At 52.2% G+C, this 24485-nt stretch overlaps 1 protein-coding gene across 2 annotated transcripts; it reads right to left on the reverse strand.

Moving 5' to 3' along the window:
- Positions 1-329: 329 nt before the first annotated feature.
- On the reverse strand, positions 330-20674 carry Smtnl2 (smoothelin like 2). 2 transcript variants are annotated; one of them, XM_047545459.1, is made up of 8 exons: positions 20210-20674; positions 13410-13497; positions 12676-12918; positions 11976-12051; positions 10864-11043; positions 9666-9783; positions 9179-9330; positions 330-1384 (listed from the first exon to the last, which is right to left on the reverse strand). In XM_047545459.1, the coding sequence occupies exons 1-8, from the start codon at positions 20597-20599 to the stop codon at positions 1258-1260; spliced, it is 1374 nt and encodes a 457-aa protein (XP_047401415.1). In that variant the 5' UTR covers positions 20600-20674; the 3' UTR covers positions 330-1257. The 2 variants fall into 2 exon arrangements, with proteins under 2 accessions (XP_047401415.1, XP_047401414.1); XM_047545458.1 differs by having other exon boundaries at positions 13410-13500.
- Between the last annotated feature and the right edge of the window lie 3811 nt (positions 20675-24485).

The following is a 24485-nucleotide window of genomic DNA, read 5'->3' on the forward strand; positions in this document are numbered from 1 at the left end:
TCCTACCACCAAGCAGTCATGAAATTAAACCTGCACCTTTTGATGGGCTTCCAGGGGCTGCGAGTGTACCTCAGTGGTAGAGCACTTGCCAAGCATGAGCAAGGCTCTGGATCTGATCTCCAGCACCATGAAAAAAATTTTTTCAATAAAACACACCCCAAAAATGTTCCATCTTGAGCCACAGTTTATCATAACACATTTGTTAACATCCAAGGGATAGACCTGCAGGAGGGAATTTTCTGTTCATGTGCTTTGGACAACATGGAGACAATGTCAGACTCACAAATTGGGAGACAGCAAATGTCATTTTCAAAGCAGTTTGGTACAAGAACAGTTAAAGTGGGATTTAATTAGATCTTCATGTGAATATATGCAAAGTCTCTTATTCACAAAACTCATATTTCCCAAACAGAAATAAATTCAAAAAGCCAAGTTCAATATATCTTTTTATGTACAAATGAGTCAATGGTACAGATGGAATTACTTCTTATAAATACCTGCAGCAAATCCTCTAAAAAAGGTACGAATAAAAACTCTCAGCACAAAGGGCCTTCCCCAAAAGTGTTAACTTCCAGAGAGCCTGTCCTCACCTGAACCCCTGCTGGGCCTCCTGGGAAGAAGAGGAGCACTGTAGGACCAAGGCAAGAGCCTTCCCATCTCCCCACAGAGTAGAGGTGACTTGAAGGTCATCTGTTGCCCAGGACCTGGGCATGATTAAATTGTTTCTTCCCAAGACTTCGGTCTTCTTTGTCAAGCTGCTGATTAAGTGGTCTGTTTCCTGGCAGTGGCCCAAAGGGAGGGAGGAAAGGGACCTACAATAGTGTGAGGAAGTAAAAAAAACGCTGGGTATTTTGATAAAAAACACTTGGTATAATCAATGGAACCCTGTCAAACCAATGTATCCAATTCACCAGAGGGAAAACCGTAATTTAGCATTCTGGAATCTACACAGGCAAGCATTTCATTAGGAAGATTATTACTTAGCACCAATTTCTATCACTCTCTCTCTCTCTCTCTTTCTCTGGGAATTTTTCCTTTTTCTTGGAGCCCTTGGCCGTGGTTGTGCTATCCGGCACAGCTCAGCGGTACTTTTAATCAGTAACGCGGCTGGGCACGAAGGGGCGTGCAGTCACACGCCACAGAACAAACAGCAGCTCATGCCACAGGCTGCTGTTCCTGGGGTCATCCTGACTCAGGAACACAAGCATCCCCACAGTCTCATCCTGGGCCGCTCTTTGCTCTCCAGGTCCAAGGGCTTTACTCAAAGCGACGCAGGTGGTTGTACAGGGACTGGACGTAGGTGAAGACGCACATGGGGTCCGGCTTGCGGCCCATCACCATCATGTCCTCCACTTCAATGAGGCGCTCACAGTTGGCCAGATTCCTGAAACACAGAAGCCCCTATCAAAGGATGGTCCCAGCAAGTTGCAAGCCACCCTGCAACTGGGATATCCTTGCTGTCCCCCAAACAGAATCCAGTCTGGAACGAGAGGTGTTTAAGTACCATCTAGGTCACGAGTCATGAATGTGAATATGGGTGTTTATTCATGAACCACCTGTACTATAATTTGTGTGTGCATGTGGGGGGTACTGGAAATTGAACCCACTTTGCCATTGAGCCACATCCCCAGTCCTTTTTGGTTTAGAGACAGTGTCTCACTATTTGCCCAAGCTGGGATCCTTCTACCTCAGCCTCCCACATAGCTGGAATTACAGGCATGCGCCACCCTACCCAACCACAATTCATATTTTATTTTAAATAGGTTTATTTAATTTTAAGTGAATTCATCTTAGTAAAAATGTATTCATTATCCTATGGAAAATTAGCATGAACCATAAAAAGAAATGTAAAACTAATTAAGTAAAAAGCAAATACTCCCATTTGCCTTCCAAAAGAGCATTTAAAATTTTTCTCTTAAAGAAAACTAGTTTTCGTCATGATTTCAGCACACACACACGTACAGGCAGTTCTTTATAAACCAGTTTCCACATCCACATATTCAACCAATCTTGCATTGAAAATATTAAAGAAAGAATTACATCTCTATTGAACATGTACAGACTTATTTTTTCTTGTCATTGTTCCCTAAACCATGCAAGATAACAACTATTTACATAGCATTTACATTGTTTTAGGTATTATAAGTAACCCAGAAATAATTTCCAGTCTACAGAAGGATGTGCACAGGATATATGCAAATACACCATTTTATATAAGGGACTTGAGCACCTGTGGATTTGGGTATCCAAGGCGGGTCCTGGAACCATGGATACTGGAGGATGGTATATGTGAAATAAACTTTCACAGAAATTCTTTTCACTACTATTACTGATATTTTCTCCATGTTTCATATTTATTCCCCTCCCCACCTCCTATAAACTGCTGGTCATGAACCACTAAATTAATTTTACAAAGTACTAAGAGGGTATAACTGGCAGATTAAAAAGTTGCTCAAAATCATCTTGTCACCCCATCTCCAGCATCACCTATTTCCCTACCCCAAGGCCTGTACCTCACACCCTGGGAAACATGGGTTTAACTCTCAGCACCTTGGTGCAGACTCCTGTGTAAACTGTAGCCTCTCAGGGGTCCCTAGGACTCAGGAAGATGAACTTCATCAGTCAAGACCACAGCCCTGCGCATCTCAGCACTGAGTCCTGACAGAGCAGCAGGCATCCTGTCGACACCAAGTGATACCCTGGCACTCTCTGACTTTGCTCACAGTCTGCCCAGGGCTCCGGGGCACCAGGGGTAACTGACCTGAAACAAGGCACATTCAAAAGGGCAACAAGAAGTGCATTTGTCCCACTCGCTGATGCCCTTCTTTCTGTAGCTGTGTGTACTTCTGCAGTTCCAGGCTTCCTCAGGCTTCTTTTTTCCCCCCACAATCAATAAGTGCATGACTGTCAGGGCTCAAATCCCAGCTCCATCTCTTGCTAACTCTATGATTTAGGACAATACACTTAATTTCTCCAGGTCTCAGTTTCCTCATCTGGAATAATATCCACCTCACAGAACACCATGAGGATTAGTTACCTAATCTATGAAAATCAGTCATAACAGCACCTGGCACATCAAAAGAGCTCCATCAACTGCTGGAGATTATCACTATTGCTGGTTTTATTATCATGCCTCACTTTAAGGAGCAGAGGGGATCATGAAGAAGAAGACTTGATGTGAAATCTAAACAGTTGGGTTCAGATCCTGACTCTGCCAATCACTTCATCTTTCTGTGCCCATTACCTGAGCAGAAAATTGACTACACCTCTGTTCTCCTTTCCAAAGGGCTTGTGAAGAGACTGTGTTCCCACAATGTGACCTTATGCACCTTGAACCCCAAAGAGCCCAGCCAGAGGGGATACCCCAGTAAGCAAACCAGGACTCCTCAGATCCTCCACAGAGCTTGAAGTCAGTTCAGCATGATTCCCACAGCACCTTCTACCAGGACAGGGCACCAGGGCAGCTTGCTGGCCTGAGCACTCTGGAGACAAAGACTGTAACATTACTACCAGGCCCTGCTCTGTGGTGCTGGCAAGACTCCAGTCCTCCTATCAGAAACCAAATGTCAAGGCGAAATGGAGACATCTGTCCCGGATCCCATCTCCACCTCCCTTTTGGGTTGGAGCGGGTGGCCTGTAAGTGAATCCAACAGCTTTGAGGGTGAAGAGTAGGTTTGGCCCAATAAGCAGGCACCCTCTCTCCACAGGCCAGGCCAGAGCTCAGTGTCAGGGAGGTCAGCCCTCTGAGCAGGGCAGGCATGCAAAGGTGCTTTGTGGACAAGGACTAAAAAGTCTGAACTCTTCAAGAGGGGCCAGGACCCGAGTTCACCTTGCAGAACTATCACTGGCATCTGGTGTCTTCCTCCTCCCTGCCCCACAGAGAGAGCACCTTCTCTCTCTCCCTCCCTCTCAGGCCTACTATGTAGAGGATCCCAAGTTTGCAAACAGGCTTCACATGAGCCCAGGTTCCCACCACTGACAGTGGTGACCTCAGTGTCCCTGCCCTATTATAATGAGGACAGCACTAAGACCCTAAGACCTCAGCCTCAGAAGAGAACTCAAACATCACCCTGTGAAAACACCCCCAATCAGAAGCACAACCATCTCTATCAAGGTCCTGCTTTGGCTTGCTCTCCTCTAGAACCAGGGAGAGGGACCTAATTTCCTCCAAGGACCATTCCAACCTTTCCACAGATGGCTCCAATCATAAAGAAGCTGTTGCCTATGTTGCTCATGCTATTCTGCCTCTTTGTGCTTTCTACCTCATGTTCCCACAAGGTTATTCTCAGTCTAATTTTTCCCCATAAAATAGCCCTTTACATGCTGAAAGAGGACCTTCATATTGGAATCTTTCTGGTTCCTTAATTAAGTCCCCAAAGGGCACCAAGAATGGGCTCCTCTCAATTCTGATTTCTGATTTCTCTCAACAGTCAGAATTGCTGGCACTTTCCAGGTCTTGTCCAACTTGTGCAGAGGAAGGTAAGTGAGCCTCCTTCATCTGGAGGCTGCACTCACCCTCCAACAGATGGCCCCTGCCCTGTCTAGGCAGCAAATCTTCAAGATCCGTAGAGGCCTTACCTCCACTCTCATGCCAGGCAGTGACTTCCCCGGCAGGCCACCATCCATCTAGTCCCTACCCTACCCCATTGTCATTTTTAAATTAAGCAGATGAGAATATGGGGTCTCTGAGTCAGGGGAGAGAGGGTCACAGTATGTAACAAGTAGCCACCATCTCTCAACTCCTTTTTTCCTTTCTCCGCACCATCTCTGCCCCTCAGCTACTTCTTGCCCTGGGAAGCTCCAAATTCTCCCTCCTACAGGTAGAAAAGTATCCCTATCTGAGAACACAGCATGGTGCACACCAGACCCTCAAGGGCACATGCCTTCCACTCCAACTTGTCCCCGCAAACAGAGCACTCTCCCTCAGCTGGTGCCAACTATAATGGTAACAAGATTTCTAAAAGCTGCAGACACCTGTTGAATAAAACTCAGGAGACCTGGTGGGAGAAAAGAGTAGTGATGGTTGGTCCCCACCGACCTTTTTTGTTTTTTTTTTTCAGTACTAGGAATTGAACTCAAAGCCTCACACATCTAGAAAAATGTTCTACCGCCCACCAAGTTATATCCAAGTCCCTTTTATTTCTCATTTTAAGACAAGGTCTCATTAAGTTGTCCAGATTGGCCTTGAACTTGGAATTCTCCTGCCCTAGTGGGTTGCTGTGATTACAGATGTGTACCACCACGCCCAGTCCCATTAACTTTTGTCAAAATACTTAAGTTTCAAAATGTCAGAAGTCCCAGTTACCTTTTACATTTAAAACAAACAGCTTTTGTAAACACGATCCAAGGTTTGTTTTAATTAATTCAGACTACACGGAAAAATCCAAAGGAGAAAGTACAAATCGCTTTCATTGGCACCACAGGGCAAGACATTGGCCTACTATCATGAACTTACTTAAACCCCACCTTCAGTTTAAAGGGTTTTCTCCTACTCCCATCACCTGTGATCTTCAGCTACCATAGGGCTGGCCTGTAAGGGACATGGAGGAGGGACTTCGGGGGGTTATTTTTATTTTTTTAAGCCTGCTCTAAATACAGACCAGGATGCCAGGGCTCGGACTGCTGCCTCCTGTCTGGTTTTAGACAGAGACACATGGACACTACAAATAGCCTGGAAGCCCCTTCTGCTGGGGTGTAACCCGAGAGCAGGACACATTCCACGCAGGGCAAGTGGGAAGCGTCCTGCACTCAGCTCTGTGGAGAAGTGGGGAGGAAAGGTGCAGAAGGGCCAGGCGCCTGCCCGACTCAGCCCTTCCATAAAAGGGACTGGTCCTCCCTCGTTCCAGGCCCTGAACACCTGTCAGGCAAGGGAAGCTCGCACCGCTGTCAACACTGCATCACTCACACAGATTAGGCCACAAGGAATCTCTGGGCCCAGAAACTATGGGGAGGAGGGGCCACACACACCCCTTTTACTCCAAAGGTTTCCAGTCCTTGTGCCTTAAAGACACTTGCTAGCCAAAGGTTCTGGAACCACTTCCTTCCTGGATGCATGGTTTGGGGACCACATGTCCTTTCCCTTCTAAAAGTCATGCCTTGATTGGATCCCAGGTTTCTCTCATCTCTGGCTGCCTGCTCCCAAATTGCCTGTCTTAGCTCTGCCCTCTACCTCTGCCTCTGCCTGCGTGGTTTTTGATGGCTTTCAATAGTGTCATGCATCCGCTCAGATTTTGCTGGCAAACCTAACTGGAATACCTGAGATATGGAGAGCTCATATGCTCAAACAGGTGTCCCTGTGATTTCCTACAGCTTTCCTAACCAGTTGTCCAAGTGGCTGTCCTCCCAAAAGGACCCAGGCAGGCAGGCCCATCTTCCCAGCCCTCTCCCAGACTTGTACCTGTGAGATAATCTCATGGGTGACTCATTAGGGGAGGTGCTTTCCCAGGCTCTGAGCAAGGTCCCCACACAGGCCTGCTGCAGGATGCCCCTCCCCACCCCCTGGAGTCAGCAGAAAAGCCAGAGCTGATCTCAGGAACCCCATCACACCCTCCTCCCCTCCCCAGCCAGGAGCAGGCTCAGGCCACAGGAAGGCAGGGCTGAGATTTTTGCCCCCTTGTTTGCTCTGGAAAGGAGAAGGCAAAGCCTGGACCAGTTTCCACCACCACTTCCCCCTCCCCCAGATTGGGAATAGAAGAAACATCTGTTTGGAGTCTGGAGGCTCCGTGAACTCAAACCGTGTGCTGGGAAAGCACAGCCTGGAATGGTTCTGGCTTCAGCTGCCAAAGGAAGCTATTTTCCTTGCAAGCTGGGGCGCCAGGCCACCACCCCATGGCCCAGGGTGTCCCTCTCCCTGCCACAGCCCAGCTTGGCCCAGGGTTGAGGGTAACCAAGGAAGCCAGGGCATGAGCTGGCACGGCTTAGCCCATTGGACATAAATGGTGAAGAATTCTATAGATCCAGCATGGCTTCCCTGCAGGAGAGGTGGATCTTGAAGTACCCAAGTATCTCACACATTCTAACAGTCTGATTTTTGACAGTCCCCATTTCTGTGTTACAAGCAGCTGGGCCTCCTCCTCTGAGCTACCCCCTCCCCACATCATGCCGCGACACTTGGCGCCATGCCACCTTCGTCTGGATCCAGTTGCATAACACACCCGTCCAGAGCTGTTTCTGCTATTAGGATGACAACTAATCCCAAGCAGCCAAGAAAGAGAAGGCTTTAAAGTATACACGGAGTTCTTATGACCCCAAGGGGCTGAAAGTCCCAGCACGTCACCCAAGACAACACAACAGGCCCAGACGGATGGTCCAAAATGTCAGGCAGAGCTTAGAGCCAGAGGCCTGATTCTGCCCCAGAGCAAGGCTTGCTCCTTTAGAGAACAGGAGCTGTCGGACCACACCAAGGGTTAGGGTTGTGAGATCCAGTGACTCCACCTCCTCCCTGGCCAGGCTCAGGGCCTGGCATGGGAGGCTAGGCTGCATGGTAGGCCCAGAATGGAGTGAGCAGGGCAGGCAAGGCCAGGAAAGGTCCCTTCAACACAGGAGGATATGGGCACTGAGGACCCAGGCCAGAAACTCACATGGTCCCTCAGGGACAGACCTCAGAGGTGACAACACAGGGCACAAAGGTAGGGAGAGAATGATGGATGTGCCCCCAGCCCAAGAAACTCAGCTTTGGAGTGGGCCTTCCTACCCTCTGACCTTCAGAGAACAGCATCAGGTGACTCTGAGGACCACTTTGTACCCTGTTTTCTACCCACAGGGAGCTGTGATGGGCCACAGTGACGGCTCCCCTGCCCTCTGGTCAGCCAGCACCAGCCCCGGGTGTGAGGTCAGGAGGGGAATGAAGTCCGAGTATTATCCCAGGGCTTCTTCTTTGCCAGGCCATGTGAGCTGGCCACCTCCAGTTGCCCAAAGCACAGCTCCTATGAGACAGCTGCTCCATGCAGCTAGTGTTGCCTCCATTTCCAGTCACGTTAGACACAGGGCTGGTAACAGCTCTGCACTGCAGTCACCCCAGACGTGCTGCTGCACACAACCTGCTTCGTTTCTCTCACTCCTGCCCACGCCTTTGGAAAGAGTCCCTTTATCAAAAACACCTCACCCAGATTGAATGTACACCTACCCTCCGCCAGGGCCCTGACAGATGGACCTCACTTAGCCAACTCTCCTGATGCTCTGGGGGTTGCCCTTGGCCAATAACCAAATTCCAAACTGGTTTCTCAAGCACGTCCCAATCCCAGAACTGCTCCTCCCTCCTAAATCTTCTTCCTATGAGTGGGACATGAGGAGACAGGTGCCATGGTTTGAATAGGGTTTGCCACCACCAAAACTCATGTCATGGCATTGAGAGGTGGAGGGGACTTTAAGAGGCATTGGGATCATAAGGGATCTACCCTCCTGAAGAGACTAATATGGTTTCTGCAAGAGTGGGTTAGTTATCTTGAGAATAGTTGTTATAAAGCCTTCAAACCCCTCATCTGCTCCTCTCTTATATATATATACCCATTTGCCCTTCCTCTTTCCACCATGAGTTGAGGCAGCATAAGACTATCATTAGAAGTCAAGCAGATGCCAGCACTGCAACCTTGACCTTCCAGCCTCCAGAACCAAAATAAACCTTTTTTCTTTATAAATGATCTAGTTTCAGGTATTCTGTTACAGTAATAGAAAACTCACCAAGATGATATTCTTAGCATTTCATGGAAAATCCTAGAACAGTATTTAGGGATGCAAAATCTACTTGTGAAATGTTCCAAATATCATCCAGCTTCCTGCTGATCAGCAGCTGGGGCTTAACTAACCAACTGCATCTGTTCACCCATGTGAGAAGACAGACCCACTGCCCTGGGAACCCTGTTCCACTGTCCCTCATGCTCTGTGTTTTTTCTTCCAGAATATACCCCAGAAGTTGAGCACCAGCAAGAAGGGGAAGAACACCAGGAACAGAGAAAGCCTGGCTCCACCACGGGGTGTTGCATGACTGAGCAAATCCCTCACTGGGCCTCAATCTTCCCATCTGTACAAGAGAAGGACAGACTGACTAGATGACCTCAAGGTCCCTCCTCTATTTGGCCAGCTTCTCTATGTCCTGCCTATCCCCAAACCCCACCTGGGGCAGAAATAGTACTCAGGGTCTCAACTGGAGCTAGTAGCCAGAAGGACTTGCCATACTTACTCTGCCATGGTAAAGGCCAACTCAAAGTTCTTCTGCCGCTGTGCAGGGTTCAGGGCATTATAGTCGAAGGCATCAGGGAAGAAGGAGTGCACCAGGGCACAGAAGGCCATCCCATCACTCCAGCTCGATGAGAAGTTCTGCAGGTCCACATGCTGCAAGCAGAGCACGAGGGTTCAGTGGAGGGTGGGGGTACCCAGTTCAAACCCACAAGCAGGTGCTCTCCCTGCCCCTCTCCAAGGCCCACCACCACCCAGCTCATCAAAAAGTTGTTGCCAGACCTCACCACTTAAGGTACACTGGACTAGGCTGCTCAGGCCTAGATCCAGATTCCTGCGATTCCTAAGCAACAGCAGCAGGTGGCTAGACACCTGCTGGGAAAGCACCATTTCTCCAGCTCCAACCCTTCCCTCAACCTGGATGGGCTCTTCCCCCACCCAGGAAGGTAAGAGCAGGGATGAAGCTTGACTGGCCCTGGGCCAGGGCTCACCTGGTAGCCCAGGGTCTTGCTGCGGCACCACTCAAGCAGGATTTGCTTAATGCTGCTGGCACTGGCCACACCAAAGCTCTGCGACCGCTTCAGCTTGGCCCGGGTCTCACCTTTGCCCCTGTGAAGAAAGGGCAGGCCTGCTGTGGGGGCTCAGGGGGAGGACATCTCTAGACCACCCAATTAGATACCCCCCAGGTCTGTTCACTCTGGGGTGACACTGGGTGGTGTGTAGCTTGGGCCACACAGCACGGCCCCACATACCACAAGTCTCCCCCTCCAGCCCTCCAAGATCCTGAGAATTTATGTACCCATAAGCAAGGGCCACTGGATAATCCAATGGAGTCCTCCTTCCCTGAGGGCTCTTCCTGCCAGAAGGATGGTTTCCTCCTTGGGACCCCAAGGACACTTCCTAATGGCTAAGGTCAGGTCGCTCACCTTGGGGTCAGGGAGGATCTTCCTGCCTGAGACTCCTCCCTAGACTTGAGCAGAGTGCCTAGGCCTCACCTAGCACAGAGCAGGTGTCAATACTATGCACCAATCAGGGGATTGGATAAATATGCAAAGGCAGGCTCCAGGATCCTATCTCTAACAGAGCATGCTGGTGGCCAGTGGGCCCCTAAGCCCTGCCATGTCACCTCGTTGGTCCTCAGGCAAGTGCAGCCCAATGGCAGCAGGGCCTCTCAACTCCAACCAGGAATACCAACCCCTGCCAGATTCCCTGGGCATACCCAGAAACTAAAGGAGTGACAACCCCTGAAAAATTCAGGTGTGAGGGTAGCTTTGGAACAGTGGGGGTGTAGAAGACTGGGATTCCTGGGAATAGAGGAGAGGAAAATAGGGACATATAGCAGTGACATCCAAGAGGTCCTTTAAACTGTCTCCTACCTTGCTTGAGGGCAGAACCCAGGGCCTCCTGTGGTGTGTGACCAGAAAACTTTGTCCCCAAACCCTCCTTTGGAAGACCACACAGTCCCAGCCACAACACACAAGCCTGTCGTGGGCCCCCTACAGCCTCTTCTCCCCATAAACCCACACTCTGACTCAATTCTGACCTTGAACTTTGTCCCAGAGGTCTGAACTCAGGTAATGTCCCCTGGGTAACAGGTCAGGGCACTGCCTTACTATGAACTACCTGCCTGACCCATCTGGGCTGGGCCTGCTGTGGGGAGGAGGGCCTGGACCGGGGGAGTGTCCGTACTTGCCCGCTGTATCCTGCTCCCACTTCTCAAACAATGCCTTCCGGGCCTGTGCCCCTGAGGTGCGGGGCAGTGTCTGCGACCTCACCAGCTCTCTGCGACGCTCCCCCTGGCGAGGAGCCTGAGTCACGGCCGGCAGCTGTGGGGATGGGGGCGACTGGGGTGGTGTCACCAACGGCGGGCTAAGGAGAGAAGCACCACATCATGAACACAGACCTGGTTTCACTAGCTCCCTAAACCCCAGTCCTGCCCCTGATGAGTGTGAGTGAGGCAGACAGGCTGTGCCCATGATGGATGGGCGCTACAGTGGCAGTCAGAGAGCAAGCCCCGCCTGCTCCAGTCCTCAGCTGGTTTGGCAGGTTTTCTGAACTGAGTTGCTAGCTGAAACACGCCAGGCCAGAGGGCTGACTGGGGAAGGAGGGTGAACCCCTTTTCTGGATGTAACCATCCCTTCCTTGGCAGGTATCAATGCTTGGGGGTGGCCAGAGAAGCCAGGAGGTATCCCCTAAACCAGCCCCACCAGGACCAGATCTCCCTCCTCCACCACCACTAAATGAGATTCCCCCCATGTTCTCCAACCCCCCAACAGTCTGCCAGAAAGACAATTCTCCATTTAATATTCAAAGAAAGAAAGAATAGCCCAGTTGCCCAATTTGCCACCCCCAGTTCCAACCACAGCTCTGCTGGCTGGCTGGGAAAGGTCTGCACCACAGGGAGGCCCCTGGGCCTCTCCACACATCTGCTCATCCTAAGCTGGGAGTATCTAGCTTGGAGGGACCCTCCAGTCAGCAGGGATGGAGGAAGAGAAAGTGGGACATCCTTCTGCCCTCCTTCCTCCTACGGAGGCTGAGACCCCACACACACCTGCAATCTTTTAACTGACTTGCTTTAAGAAGCCAAGCTGCTGCCATATTTCTCTAAGGGACTCTCTCCACAAACCCCATGACTCACTTCCCCTGTTCATACCGTACCAGCCAACCCCACAGCCTCGGTTCTGGGGAGCACGAACTCTAGGAGCTCTACTCCTGCGCCAGCACAGGAAGCTCCCTGAAGGTGGCCTGGGCAGCCTGGGTCCCCAGCAGAACAGAAAAGCCACCTGGGAAGACAGACTCACCTGTCCTTGCACTTGCCTGCTGTCACTGCCCCAAAGCCAGAGCTCGACAGAGATCGAGTAAAAGAGGAATTCTTCTCTGTAGGACGAAGGAAGGGAGAGAAATTACAAGCTTGGCCTTAGAGAGGGTTGGCCACAGCCCCCATTTTTCTGGCCCTGTCCATTTATCTGGCATCACTTTGGACAAGCCAGAATTCCTGGGCTAAACTGCCTTGCCTCAACAAACCAAGGAAAAAGGAAAACAGGGACATATAGCAGTGATATCCAAGAGGTCCTTTAAACTGTCTCCTACCTTGCTTGAGGGCAGAACCCAGGGCCTCCTGTGGTGTGTGACCAGAAAACTTTGTCCCCAAACCCTCCTTTGGAAGACCATACAGTCCCAGCCACAACACACCAATGAGACCTGACCACAGGCTCAAGAGAGACCTGGGACTGCTGACAGAGGGGACTGTGCCAAATGGTTTCAACCAGTAATGGAAGCCATGACCATCCCCCACAGAGCATGATGCTGCTTCATGGCATCTCTGGAGAGGAGTCCAGCAGACAGGACAGACAGGTTAACGGAAGGGGCTGCAATGATAGGCAGAGGGGACTGGGGCCTGGCCTGACTTTCTTGAGTCTCCTGCCACCCTCCTTCAGCCCTGCCCTCCCTCTCCCCCTCTAAAGTGGGCTCAGTTCCCATACCACTCTCTCCAGATCATACCAGTGGGACTGGGAGCCCAGGGGGTGGTGGCCTCACTGGGGCTTGGGCTGAAGCCTCCCAGAATGGCAGCAGAAGTGGGTGATAGAGCTGCAGCTGAGGTCTCCCCAGAGAACTTCTCAGAGACTCTGGTGACTGCTGTGACTGGCTGGTGAGGCAGTCGCAAGGAGAGGCTCACAGGTCGAGGTTTGGGGGGCTCTGGTGCTGAGAAGGCTTGGGCAACTTCAGGGGGTCCATCGCCTGGACCTGGAACATGTGACCAGCAAGGAAGGATCAGCTGTGGCAGCCAGAGGAGCCTCAGACTCCCTAGGAGGACTCCAACCTCCCTAGCGCTCCTCCCACCTCCTCCAGGAAGGCCCCCCCTCAACCTCCCTTTTTGGAAATATCCTGCTGCTACAATCAGAGTTGATTCTTCTCATCTTCCCCTCATAACCAGCTCAGTAAACACTAGTTGGCTGGTCAGTCACTCTCTGTCTACTTCATTGCTTAGACAATTCCTCAACTTCCTGCTTGCTTTTCTCCAAAAACAGGAAAGTTCACTACCTTCTAAGATCTCCCATTTCCCTCTGTGTTTAAAAAGTTGTACTATACACTGAATGAAGCTGCTCTCCTGGCAGCTCTCTGCCTATTGGGGTTCAGGCTCAAGTCCCCCCCAAACCAAGGAATGGCTGGCACAAATGCCTGGCCAAGTCCTGCCCAAACCTATCCATCCACCTCTCCTATCCCTCTATCCCTACCTGCACCGGGTTGGTGTCCATTCTCCATGATGCATGAGTTTGAGGTTCGTCTCATCTCTGGCTCACTGGCTTCATCATGATCCACACTCTGCTGAGACAGTGACACCACTGAGGCTCCATCAGTTGGGGTCAGCTGCCAACCCCCAAAAGCACTTCCCAAAGTCCCTCGTAGTTCAGCAGGGTGAACATCCCTCATTTTGAAAGCCCCCAGGAGATATAGTGTTGAGCAAGGTCAAGAGCAAGCTGGACTGAACCCACCCCAGCTACAGAGCCCCTGATGTGGGTGGTAGAGCTGCAGCTGAGGTCTTCCCAGAGATTGCTATGGGCTCATTCCAGAGCCCAAAATAGCTAAGGACAGAGGTCAAGGTTAAGGGTTCTGAAGCACTATCAGGCAACTCCACCTCTCCCCACAGGCTGGTCCAAATGACCAGGGTTAGGAGAGCCTGGACTCTTCTCCTTCCAGGCTTGACTCCCCACGTGGGAGTGGCAGGCACCAGGAGGGACAAGGTCCTCTGAAGTCAATGATGGGTAGCAAAGTCTCCTCACACCAAGGCCTTTCCACTGGATGCAATGACATGAGACTTCCCAGATGTGCAGAGCACTGGAGCTAATGGGCTCCATGCCACCCCTCCATCCTCCCTGGGCCACAGCAGGGGTTGGAACCAGCAGAAGGCAGACAGAGAGCAAAGACCAAGAGGAAGGTGGGGTGAAGAAGCCTGGGATTGTGGATGAACTGCCAACCCACTGTGTGACCTGGGATACATCATGTCCCCTCTGAGTCTCAGTTTGAAAAACAGGATCAGACTATGCAAGTGTCATTTGAGAAATTACCAAATGTTAGGATCATTTCACATTTCTGAGAACCTGAGGTCTCAGAAAGGGGACATGCACTGACAGTGTTATAGAATAAAAAATAGCCAGGATGTGTGACTGGGGGGATGTCCTCCTCACCCTAGGTCAGCGCCCGCCAGGAGTACCTGGACTTGACTCCTTAGGCAAGAAGGGACATGGGGCAAGGGTGTGGGAGGACAAGGGCAAGAACTCAGAGCTTTGGGGAGAAAGGCATCCAAGTGGAAGAGTGATGAATGCAGAAGGAGAGAGGATGCCTCACCTGCTCCAAGCCCAGGCTTGGGGCCTGAGTGCAGAGGACGGTTGGAGGAGAAATAATAATTTCCATTTTAGACATGACGGGTATAAAGGGTCCCTGGAACATCAGGGAGTTAAGGAGGTAGTGGATATTTGAGTCCAAAGGGTAAAAGAAAGTAAGGATGGACGATACAGAAATAGTAGTCACAGCATCCAGAGGCTCCAGGGAGCCCAGCAGAGGAAGCACCAGCACAGGGGCAGTGGGGACCTGAGACGAAACCCACATCTCAGAGGCAGAAGAGATGCCTGTGGGGAGAATAGAAGAAGCAGCCAGAGAGGAAGGAATAAATGCAGCAGGATATTGAGAAAGCCAGGGAGGGAAGTGAATCAGGAAGGCCAGCGTGTCCAAAGGCAGCCTGAGGTCAAGGAATAGAAGGTCGAGATGGAAAACTTGTGTCCCTTGCGTTTAGCCAAAAGAGATCACTGGTGATGGTTACCAAAATGGAATCAGAGGCATGGGAGTGGGGACTGGAGACAACCTGGGGGGAAGCAGAGGAAAGTAGCAGGCAGTTTGGGCTGCAGGTTCATCTCCAGTCACCCATCTTAGTCATGCAAGTGGAACAGGGAAAAGGGGTCTGGGGTATTTTCCAGATGAAAGAGGTAGGGCCACACTGACAGGCTAAGAGAAAGTTGAGGGGACTATCTGTAGGGTAGGGACCTGGCAGGACCCAAAGCCTGAGGAAAGCCTGGCCTTAGAAAGGAGGCAACCCCTAAACTTCTGGTTCAGAAGGGTAAAGGATAGAGGCCAGGCTGCTGGACACAGAACCACTGGAGAAGGGCAGGGTGTCTCCTGATACTCCATAATAGGGAGGGCATCCCTAGAGTCACACTACTAACCTGAAGCCAAGCCAGCAGGGAGAGGAGAACTAGCCAGTTCAGTTGAAACCCCAGCCCCTACTGTCACCAGGGCTCTCTCTGGGGTCTCATGTCCCCCCATCTATGCCACTCTGGTTTAACAGGTTTCACAGGTGTAGGAAGGGGCCTGGAGGGACAGGTTGATGGTGAAATCATCTTCCCAGGAATGTAGGTCTTTATGGGGGAGTCCCCCACAGCCACCTGTCCCTGCATGCTGCAGGCCCCCACCACCCATGCTGCCCCAGGGACCAGGCAGGAAGAAGGTTCTGTACCTCTGCATCAGCCAGACTCCTGCTAAGGGGTCTCCATCACAGGTAGGAAGAAAGGAAGCTGAGCTAACAGGCTTGCAGGGTGGCAGCCGGGGGTGGAGCTGAGTCCTGGCTCCCATGTCCCCCTCCCCCTGACTCCCCCAGCCCCACATTACAAAATACTCTTCACCTGGAGAAAGAGCTCTGCTCATGCCTCAGACCAAGAGGCTACTGTGAGACCACTCTCCAATCCATCATCACACGGATGGAGAAACCAAGTCCAGGGCTAGGAAAGGATACCCTTAAACTCACACTGTGTCTGAAGGCAGTGTCAACGTCAAGGTTTAGGACTGGGATCTCCTGCCCCATTCCAGAGATCTGTCCACAAAGCTCTCTGGCCTTTCAGAGGACTGAGAGGATAACTCAACACAAACTTGTCTCCCAAGACCTGGTCAGGGTAAGGTCTGGCCCCCGTGACCTGTCTTAGCCAGATGATAGGAAAGTAAAGGTATGATACGGGGCCATCACCTAGAGGGACAGTCACAGAACACAGAGTCCTGAGACCAAAGGACCAAGTGCAGCTAGGTAAAGTAGGCTGTTCTTCCAGGGATCAAGCCCACCCCAGGAGCTTCTGGCATGTTCCCCCAGTGGGCTACTACTTCCTTTGGTGGGGGCAACCTGTCCCAGCAGGTCCTAGGGAAGAACCTCTGTGTGCAGGGGTCAGTGAAAAAAGTACTGCCAAGCCCTGGGACTGAGGACAGGTCCTGTTGAGCTGGACTGGCACCCCAAGATTCCCCATCTCAGCTTTGTTTTAGAGAGGGGAAGTGCCCCATGAGGGAGCCCAGGCCAGAAAATTCAAGAGGGAGAAGCAGGGGATGAGATAAGTTCAATTTCAGGAACTCTGGGAGATAGGGCCCTCTAACTGAGGAAGTTTTTTTTAACATCCTTGTGGGGGAAGGAATAGCTTAGGCCTTCTCAGTGTTGCCTGATCCATGTAGGCTTACTACATGTGTGCCTGGCACAGCCCATGAGGGACAGAACCCCCATCCCAAGATGGTTAACACCGCTGCCCTGCCCTGCCTCCACTCACACCACAGTTTTAAAGAACTCAATTTAAATTTCTCCCTAAAGCATTAAACTCTCTTATCACACCATGCGTCTGGGAAAGGAAGGCAGATAAGGCGAGTCTGGTTTCTTTCATGGCCGGGCCTCTGACACCCGCCTCCTGGCAGTTGTTCCTGAGGGACTGTGCTGCCTCAGCCATGGGGACCCAGCAGCTCCAGCTTAGCTGAAGATGACATTTCCAGGGAATAACTCTGGGCCAGCCTCCTGGGGAGTGGGCCTGGCCTCAGGCTGTGACCATCCACCCCAGGGCCCCTGGGGACTCTTGGCTCCCTCCTTGTGGCCAGACAATGGCAATGACTTCCAGGACACTTTGGTAACCCCATAACTGGGCACTAATTACCCAGCCTGCTCAGCACACAGGGCTCTTCAAGGTTGCTCAACCCCCTTGGTTTGGATACATGGAAACTGAGGCTTGGCTGGGAGGAGATGCCCCTAAGCCTCACAGCAAATGCTCCAAAAGTCTACTCCAGGGTCTTGGGCCTCCAAGTCCTCCCTGAGCTCCTCTGACCATCTTCTGTTGTTAAGTTCAGACCTGTGTCTTCTCCTCCCATGTTATAGTAAGGTCAAGGTGTGTGCACTCAGAAGTGGATTACTTGATCAACCCCTTCTGAATTGAATTTTGAGCACACTTATATGCTGAGTACAACCCACCTCCAACTCCATCCCCAGCAAAAAGGTCTCTAAATCTCATTGTTCATTTCACAGGGACAGCGTAACACCAGCTCCCACAAGGTCTGACCATAAACCAAGTATGCACAGGATGAGACCCTCAAGCCCAGAACCCCACCACAGATATGGAGTATGAGAGGCCAAACACCAGTAGCCCAGTGATCAGCTGTGACTCTGTTCGTTGTTCACACTCCAGTTTTGCCCTGAGACCTTGATTCCTTGTTTGTGACCAAGCACCCAATCATAGGCTGCTGTGGGTCACAGCACATGATCTGGAGAATGTGCATGGTTCCACTCAGCCCTCCTCACTATTACAAACTGTCTCAGAGCCTGTGCCAGTGCTCCCGAAAGGATGGGCTGCAAGAGCAGTGGGGACCAGAGCTTCTGGGGTCAGGCAGGGGAAGCTGCCTCGGGCCCAGGAAGCTGGGACTCAAGAGTGTGCAGCCTCTGGCCCAGCTGGAGGTGGGCCATCCTCCACCCACTACGCTTGCTCTACTACACTTGCTGCTCACTGCCTCCAGGGCCTTTCTGAAATCCACAACCCTACAACTCCCCAGCCGGCTCTCCATCCTGAACTACAGCATCCCTGACTCCACCCTCTTCTTCAGAAGGATTTCCCTCTCTGGATTTCTAAGAGTGGGCACTCCAGATGCTTCTTGCTTCCTGGCAATTCTATGACCTGGTTTTCACTTGCTTCAAAATTTTCTGCCCCTGCCTAGGGCTCCTTCTCTGCAACTGACCTGAAGACCACACCCATCCTACCACTCCTACTGCCAGCTCTGCTCATATAGTCCCCTGACTTCCAGCGTTGATCCATGGATCCTCCTGCACTGAGACAGCTTCATCTGGGTGTCCCACAGCCCCCTCCCAGTCAACACATCCCACCAGATTTGAGACCCCAGTAGTCCCTCGAGACAGGGTTCTTATGTCCAAAAACTACCTTGCCTGTTGATTTTACCCTGAAGCCCCCACCCAAGGCAGCCTGTCCACACCACTGCCCCAGCTCACACCCATCCTTTCTCTTGTAACCATCACAATTAAGTTACTGGTCTCTATTCACCCTTTAACCCACCATCCATTCCTGAGGGAGTTTGCCAGATATAAGGAGAATCCTGCCCCTACCCTGCTTAACCCCCCAACGCCATTCCCATAACTAGGAGGGCTGACCTGGCCTGGTGAATGTCGAATTCCCATTGAAGAAAATCACAACTAAAGAGAATCACATATATACTTCTAAATGTGTATACATCTACATGTATATGTGACTCTGAGATTATTTTTTCTTAAAACTTGGACAGCTGCTTCCATAAACAGACAAGTAGCAGATGTGTGTTAAAATAAAACTTCAAAACAATCGATGACATAGTTTATTGGGCATGTGTGAGCTCACAGTGGTGATTTTATACAAGGGACATATGAATTATCATGCTCTTAGGACAGAATTGAGTGTATCCATGTTTCCAGACATTTCAAAAGCACACTGGGATAGCCAAGGGATCTGCCCCCAGGACAAAGCCCGACTCCTCTGCCCAGTATCCAGAGCACAATTCTCCCCTCCACTCTTACACCTGGATGCTCCACCCTGGCCAGCAAGTCCTTTTAGCCTTTCTGAGGCGGCAAGCACAGCCCTCCACACACCACCATCTGTACTAGTAGCAGTAAGTCTGGGGCTCCAGCACAAAACCCTCCGTGGAGACCTACTGCAAAGGGACTACTGTGTTTGGAGTAGAACATCTCTGGCTGCTCACAGCACTGCTCAATGTGGGGCCCTCTCCACCAGGGCTGAGACCTCCAGGGGCAAGGCTTTATCTGATCCCCTCCTCCAGCCCCTGAGGTGCAGCCCAGGCCACAGCAGGAGATGAGTGCCTGAGAGAGTGCACGAAGGAGGGGCAGCAGGTGCAGACTACTCAACCCCAGACCCTGGAAACCCAACTCCAGAGTACATGGCGGTCAGGATGGAAAATCCCACCTAAGGGCCACTGCACACACACCATGGAAACATTCTATCCAGGACCTGTCACCCTGGGAGGCCCATGCTCAAGGTACTGACTGGTCCACACTGGCCTCTGGCCAGTCACTGACCCCAGGAATTTAGACACCGTCTAATACCTGCCCCCCCACCCCGCCTCTTCACGGTAAGGCATTTGCCCCCTGCAATGTATGCAGGTTCCCAAACCAACCCAGATCAGACTGCATCCCTCCCCAAAACACACACACAAACACACACACACACACACACACACACACACACACACACACACGGGCTTAGATTCTCAATTTAGGTTAATCTATAACTTGAGCAGTCAGGCTTCAGTGAAGCAGCAACACGAGGGGCGTGAATGGAAGTGGAGGGCTGGGTTGGAGTGTGCTGACCACTCCAGCACTAAGGTGAGGCCCCAGGCGGTACTCAACCTTCAGGGGCTGTACCTTAGCGCCAAGCCCTTAGTGTCAAGGGACAGTGGAAAGAGGGAGGCAGAATGCAGTGCAAACAGGACTTGGCTCAAAATTAGGGAAGGTGTGTGAGACAGGTGCAGCGGGCAGACTAAGCAGTGTTTCTCTCGCCCTTTTTAACTCCGGTGTGGTGGTGTGATCCCCTTTACCAAGTCCCAACGGTAGGTAGAGGCCCAGCCTGCAGTCCAAAAGACGCTTGAGAGCGCACGTACTCGGGAGGGAACGGTGCACGAAGGCACTGAACCCTACTCCCTGGCGCACGCGCACATGAGCCCATACCTGTGTGCCGAGCTCCCCTAGGCTCACCTGGCTGCGGCCGGACAGCGAGAAGGTGGCATGACTGGCGAAGCGTGCAGTGCCCAGGCGGGGCGCTCGTTCCGGAACGCCAGGCGCCGGCGGGGGACTGGGCGTGCCGGGTGTAGGGGACACCCCGGTCGCCAAGCCCAGCGCTTCCACCTGGCGCGTCAAGCGCTCGAGCTGTGCTTGCAACCGCTGATTGTCGCGCTGCAGGTCCGCCACGGTGCGTGCCAGGGGACCAGCCAGGCGCAGCGCCTCAGCCACGCGCCGCTCCACGCCGCGCTGCAAACCCTGCATGTCCTCATGCAACGCGCGCACCGCGCCCTCCAGTGCCGCCTCGTAGCGGCCCAGTGCCTCGCGCACCGTGCGCGCCTCGTCGGCGTCGGGGGTCGGCTCCATGGCCGTGTAGGGTGCACGGATCTGAGAGCTAGTCGGATATGGGAGAGGATCCGAGCTCTGCAACTCAGTGCTGCGACTGGCCGTCGAGTACTGGCCTCGCCAGAGGGGCGGTGGGAGGGGCGGGCGCAGGGCGGAGCGGAACGCGTGAGCCCCGGGACTGGGCGCCGCGTGGGGGCGGGGTTGTGGGGGCGGGGCCCGGCCCGCTCAGGAACACCCCGCCCCTGGAGATTCGTGTGGTGCGGGACTGAGAGCTTACCACCCGCTCCAGGGGGACAGGGCTCTGTGGGAAGTTCCAAGTCCTAGCCCTCCTTGACCCTGAAGGAGCAACGTGCGGACTGGGGGAGGGGCTGCGTATCCACCGGAAGAAGGCCCAAGTGCCCGTTACTCTGGGGACCATAGTCGAGGGTTACGCACTCCTTTTCACCTGTAGGGCCTGGGTTCTACTGGAGTTGGGGATGTCCCCACTTCTCAGAACTGAGAGCAGCAGCGCGGTCCTCAGAACTGTTCTGACCTTCACTCGGCCCCCCATCACCTTTGGTTTCTTACATGCACGTACTTACCTGTGGTATTTTCGCCTGTTTTAAGACCTCAGGGAGAAAGAGGAAGGTGGTAAAACCCTCTTCCTGTCTCTTCAGTTATGTGCTGCCAACTCCCAGTTCTCCTCTGTGTAGCAAGGTCCTTGCACGCTTCCCACCCGTGGTCAGTAAGGGCTCCAAGATCACCAAGTAACCCCTGTTAAGGGATCCAGGAGAGTCTGAGGGCAGACAGAGAGGAAAGGGTGTGCTTAGGGTGGAATCTCCAAATCCTGCCATGGGCAGCTTTAGGACTAATCTCCTGCCTCCCCCCATGAGAGGTCAGTCCCTGGTCTCTATCCACAGACCAGGGCTCTGACCTCTATTCCCTCCAACTCTCTGTTCATTCCTACTCCCAAATAGTTCCCCACTCCTGAACCCACACAAATACCCACCATTACAAGAAAAAGGAAGGATGGAAATAGTTGTGACTTTAGGATGATATTTTATAACTGATTTGAAATTAAAAGGAGAACATCTCATCCTTTTTGAACCCCCCCCCCTCCCAACTTTCCTAATTAGTTTTTCCTTTTCCAGGTTTGAAGGAGGCCTGCAGGCTGGGCAGGCACAGCCAGATGACCCACAGGAAGGAGAAAGCTGAAAGGCTTATTTCCATAGTCCTGTTTAACTTCCATGGATGTTTAGAGCCACAGAGCTTTCTAAACCATTCCCTGCCCCACAGGAGCTGGATCAGTCTAACAGATGCTGGCTGCTGCCCCCCCCCCCCTCCAACACACACACACACACACACACACACAGAGTGGGGACAGGAAGGAACACTGGGTTACCTAATCCAAGGAGCCTTCCAGCAATTATTTCATGAGAAAGTCAAGTGCCAAAAGGCGTGCATGTTGCATGTGTGTGTGAATTTGTGTGTGTTCCAAGTAGCCGTCTGGACAGGGTGAGCCAAACCGCTCCCCACATTCTTTCTACGGGTGGAATTTTTGATAGAGACCTTGAGAGATGCTGCTGTAGCAGCCCTTGCCCCAGACAACACTCATAGCCCTGCAAGGTCTAAGCACAAGATCCCAGAGTACAAAATTCCTGGTCTCAGCCACAGAAACCTAGTCTCCTCCCTTGCAGGACCCACGAAAGGACCTAGACAGTTAATCCCTGGACCACAGCTATTGTTCACTTGAACATGTACCTGGACTGACAGCATAGTCAGGGGAATGGAGGCTGAGCAGGGATCCAGCTTTTTCTCCCATCTTCAAGAAAAGGTTGGCTGGGGTCTCTGGGATGAAAATCCCAGTGGGTGGAGGCAACAGATTGTAGAGCTCTGCCCAGGATCCTCCCACACTCTCCAACCTCAGGTGGATTACCTAGTCCCCACAGGGCCACTGTGGGAATATCTTAGAGGAGTCGCTTGGGTGCAGGATTCTAGGTCTAAAGTGGGGACTCTGTCAGGGGCAGACTGGGCTTCCCCTGGGTTCTGGGAAGACAGATGGTACAAGATTCAAACCATCCCCTGGCTCCTTTCCCTCAGCAGTCAGACTACTGAGTCAGTAGCTGGAGATGAGCCTAGAAGAAAAGGAGAGAGAACAAGGAGGGCAAGGAAGAGGGGCAGAAGAAGAGGAAGGGAGAGAGGGAGAGGGGAATTCTGGGATGAGAAGGGGGTAGAGTGAGGACCAACAGCACCCTATCTATGAAGCTGGCTCCAAGACAGATATGGGGAGGCTGCTGCTCTGCTCACAGGTCAAGGGCTCCTCTCAGCCTCTCCCTGAAAGTCACCTCCCCCATCCTCCCCAGCTCAACTCCAGGCTGTGAGGGAGGTGAGGGCTGCTGAACCTGGCTCAACTCCTTCCACATTTGCCAGCCCTGATGTCAGCAAGCAATGGAGACCGACCTCCCACCAAGTCCTGGGGTCTCTGGCGCCTGCCCTTCCAGTTCCCCCTCACTGGGCTCTGACCCCACCACTGCCTGCTGGTCCCCAACTCAGCTTTGCGTCTAGGCTCAAAGGAGGAGGTGGACAAGTCTTCCCAAGACCCCTTGTCAGTCACCTTACAAAATCAAATCCTTAGCAGGTCTAAAGCACATAGAGAAGTTAGAGTCATAGAGCTGACATCAGGAAACTGAAACTCCGAGAAAGCATGAACCACTCCAAGGTTCCTCAGCAAGGCATGCAAAGACTGGACTGGAACCCAAGGCCCTGGCCCCAGATTTGAGATACTTCCTTTTCCTGCACCCTAGCCCCAGCTTGCCACTCAGGGCAACAGTCAGATCTACACAATTCAAAGCAGCTCCTCCCTACTTCCCAGGTTAGTTGGAGGCTCAACTCCCTTGGAATTGCTTCTCGGAAGTATCCTGGGGGCTCTGCCCACCAACCTAATACTACTCCTGCACCCTCAGCACCCCTGGGTCCACATGCATGGGTGCACATGTACACACTTGCATGCACACATTGGATCCCATCCACAGAGAAGGGGGCTATCTCAGCTATCTCCCTGCCCCCACACCTGGTGTGGCCATTGGCTTAAGTGCATTGGACAATCGGATGTCGAGGAAAAAGGACTCATTAGCGAGCCAATGAGCAACAGAACTGTTAGATGGGAGGACAATGGGGGATGCAGGAAGGAAGAGAGGCAAGAATGGCTCCCAAATTCTGACTTGGGGATATAGGGGTAAAGTCACCCTAGTGAGACACAGAGAAAGTGCATTAGAGGGAAGTGTGGGGTATGAGGTTCATGGGCCAGCCTCCTGGATCACATCAACATTTGCAATGGGTCAAAGGCAGTTACTGATTTCAATGGGATGCCCTCCAAGGCCAGCTACCAGAAAGAACCAGATTGGAAGGTCATGGGGCAGGCCAGACTCATTGTCTGCCAGGCCCTGATTGGCCCTACCACACCCTCCACAGAGGCCCCAGCTTACTGGGGCAGCTAATAGCCCTGGCCATTAGACTTCATAACCGGGATGGTATATGCAGTCACGTACTCCCTCCACGGTCTACAGCTGCAGGTGCCCAAAGCAAACACATTAACAAGGCCTCAATGGGGAACACCACCCCCACAGCCAACATACCATACCCCACTCCTCCTCCCAAATCCTGAAATCATCTCTACCCCTGGAAACTGTTGCCTTGTTATGAGGTCCATAGGGGTGGGAACACTAGGTTTACATTTATCTTTTCCTGCCAGGTTGCTGGGCTCAGGAGCTAAGAGGAGTGAGATAAGGAGGGAGGTAGGAGATATGGTGGAGGCTGCACAGGAGCAGAGGCCCCAGGGTGAGTCCCCAAGTCTCATCTCCAGCCAGGACTTGGGGCAGTACCCTGGAGAGGAACCCATGGGTCTCCATCCTCTTCCCCACAGCTCTTC

Source organism: Sciurus carolinensis, chromosome 3 (assembly GCF_902686445.1).
Source record: "Sciurus carolinensis chromosome 3, mSciCar1.2, whole genome shotgun sequence".
NCBI lineage: Eukaryota > Metazoa > Chordata > Mammalia > Rodentia > Sciuridae > Sciurus > Sciurus carolinensis.

Coding starts and splice junctions, on each gene's coding strand:
- Smtnl2 (XM_047545458.1), bottom strand. CDS start 20,599: ATGGAGCCGACCCCCGACGCCGACGAGGCGCGCACGGTGCGCGAGGCA. Junction 12,919..13,409: donor TGGACACCAACCCGGTGCAG/GTAGGGATAGAG, acceptor CACATGTTCCAG/GTCCAGGCGATGGACCCCCT. Junction 9,331..9,665: donor GCAAGACCCTGGGCTACCAG/GTGAGCCCTGGC, acceptor CTCTGCTTGCAG/CATGTGGACCTGCAGAACTT.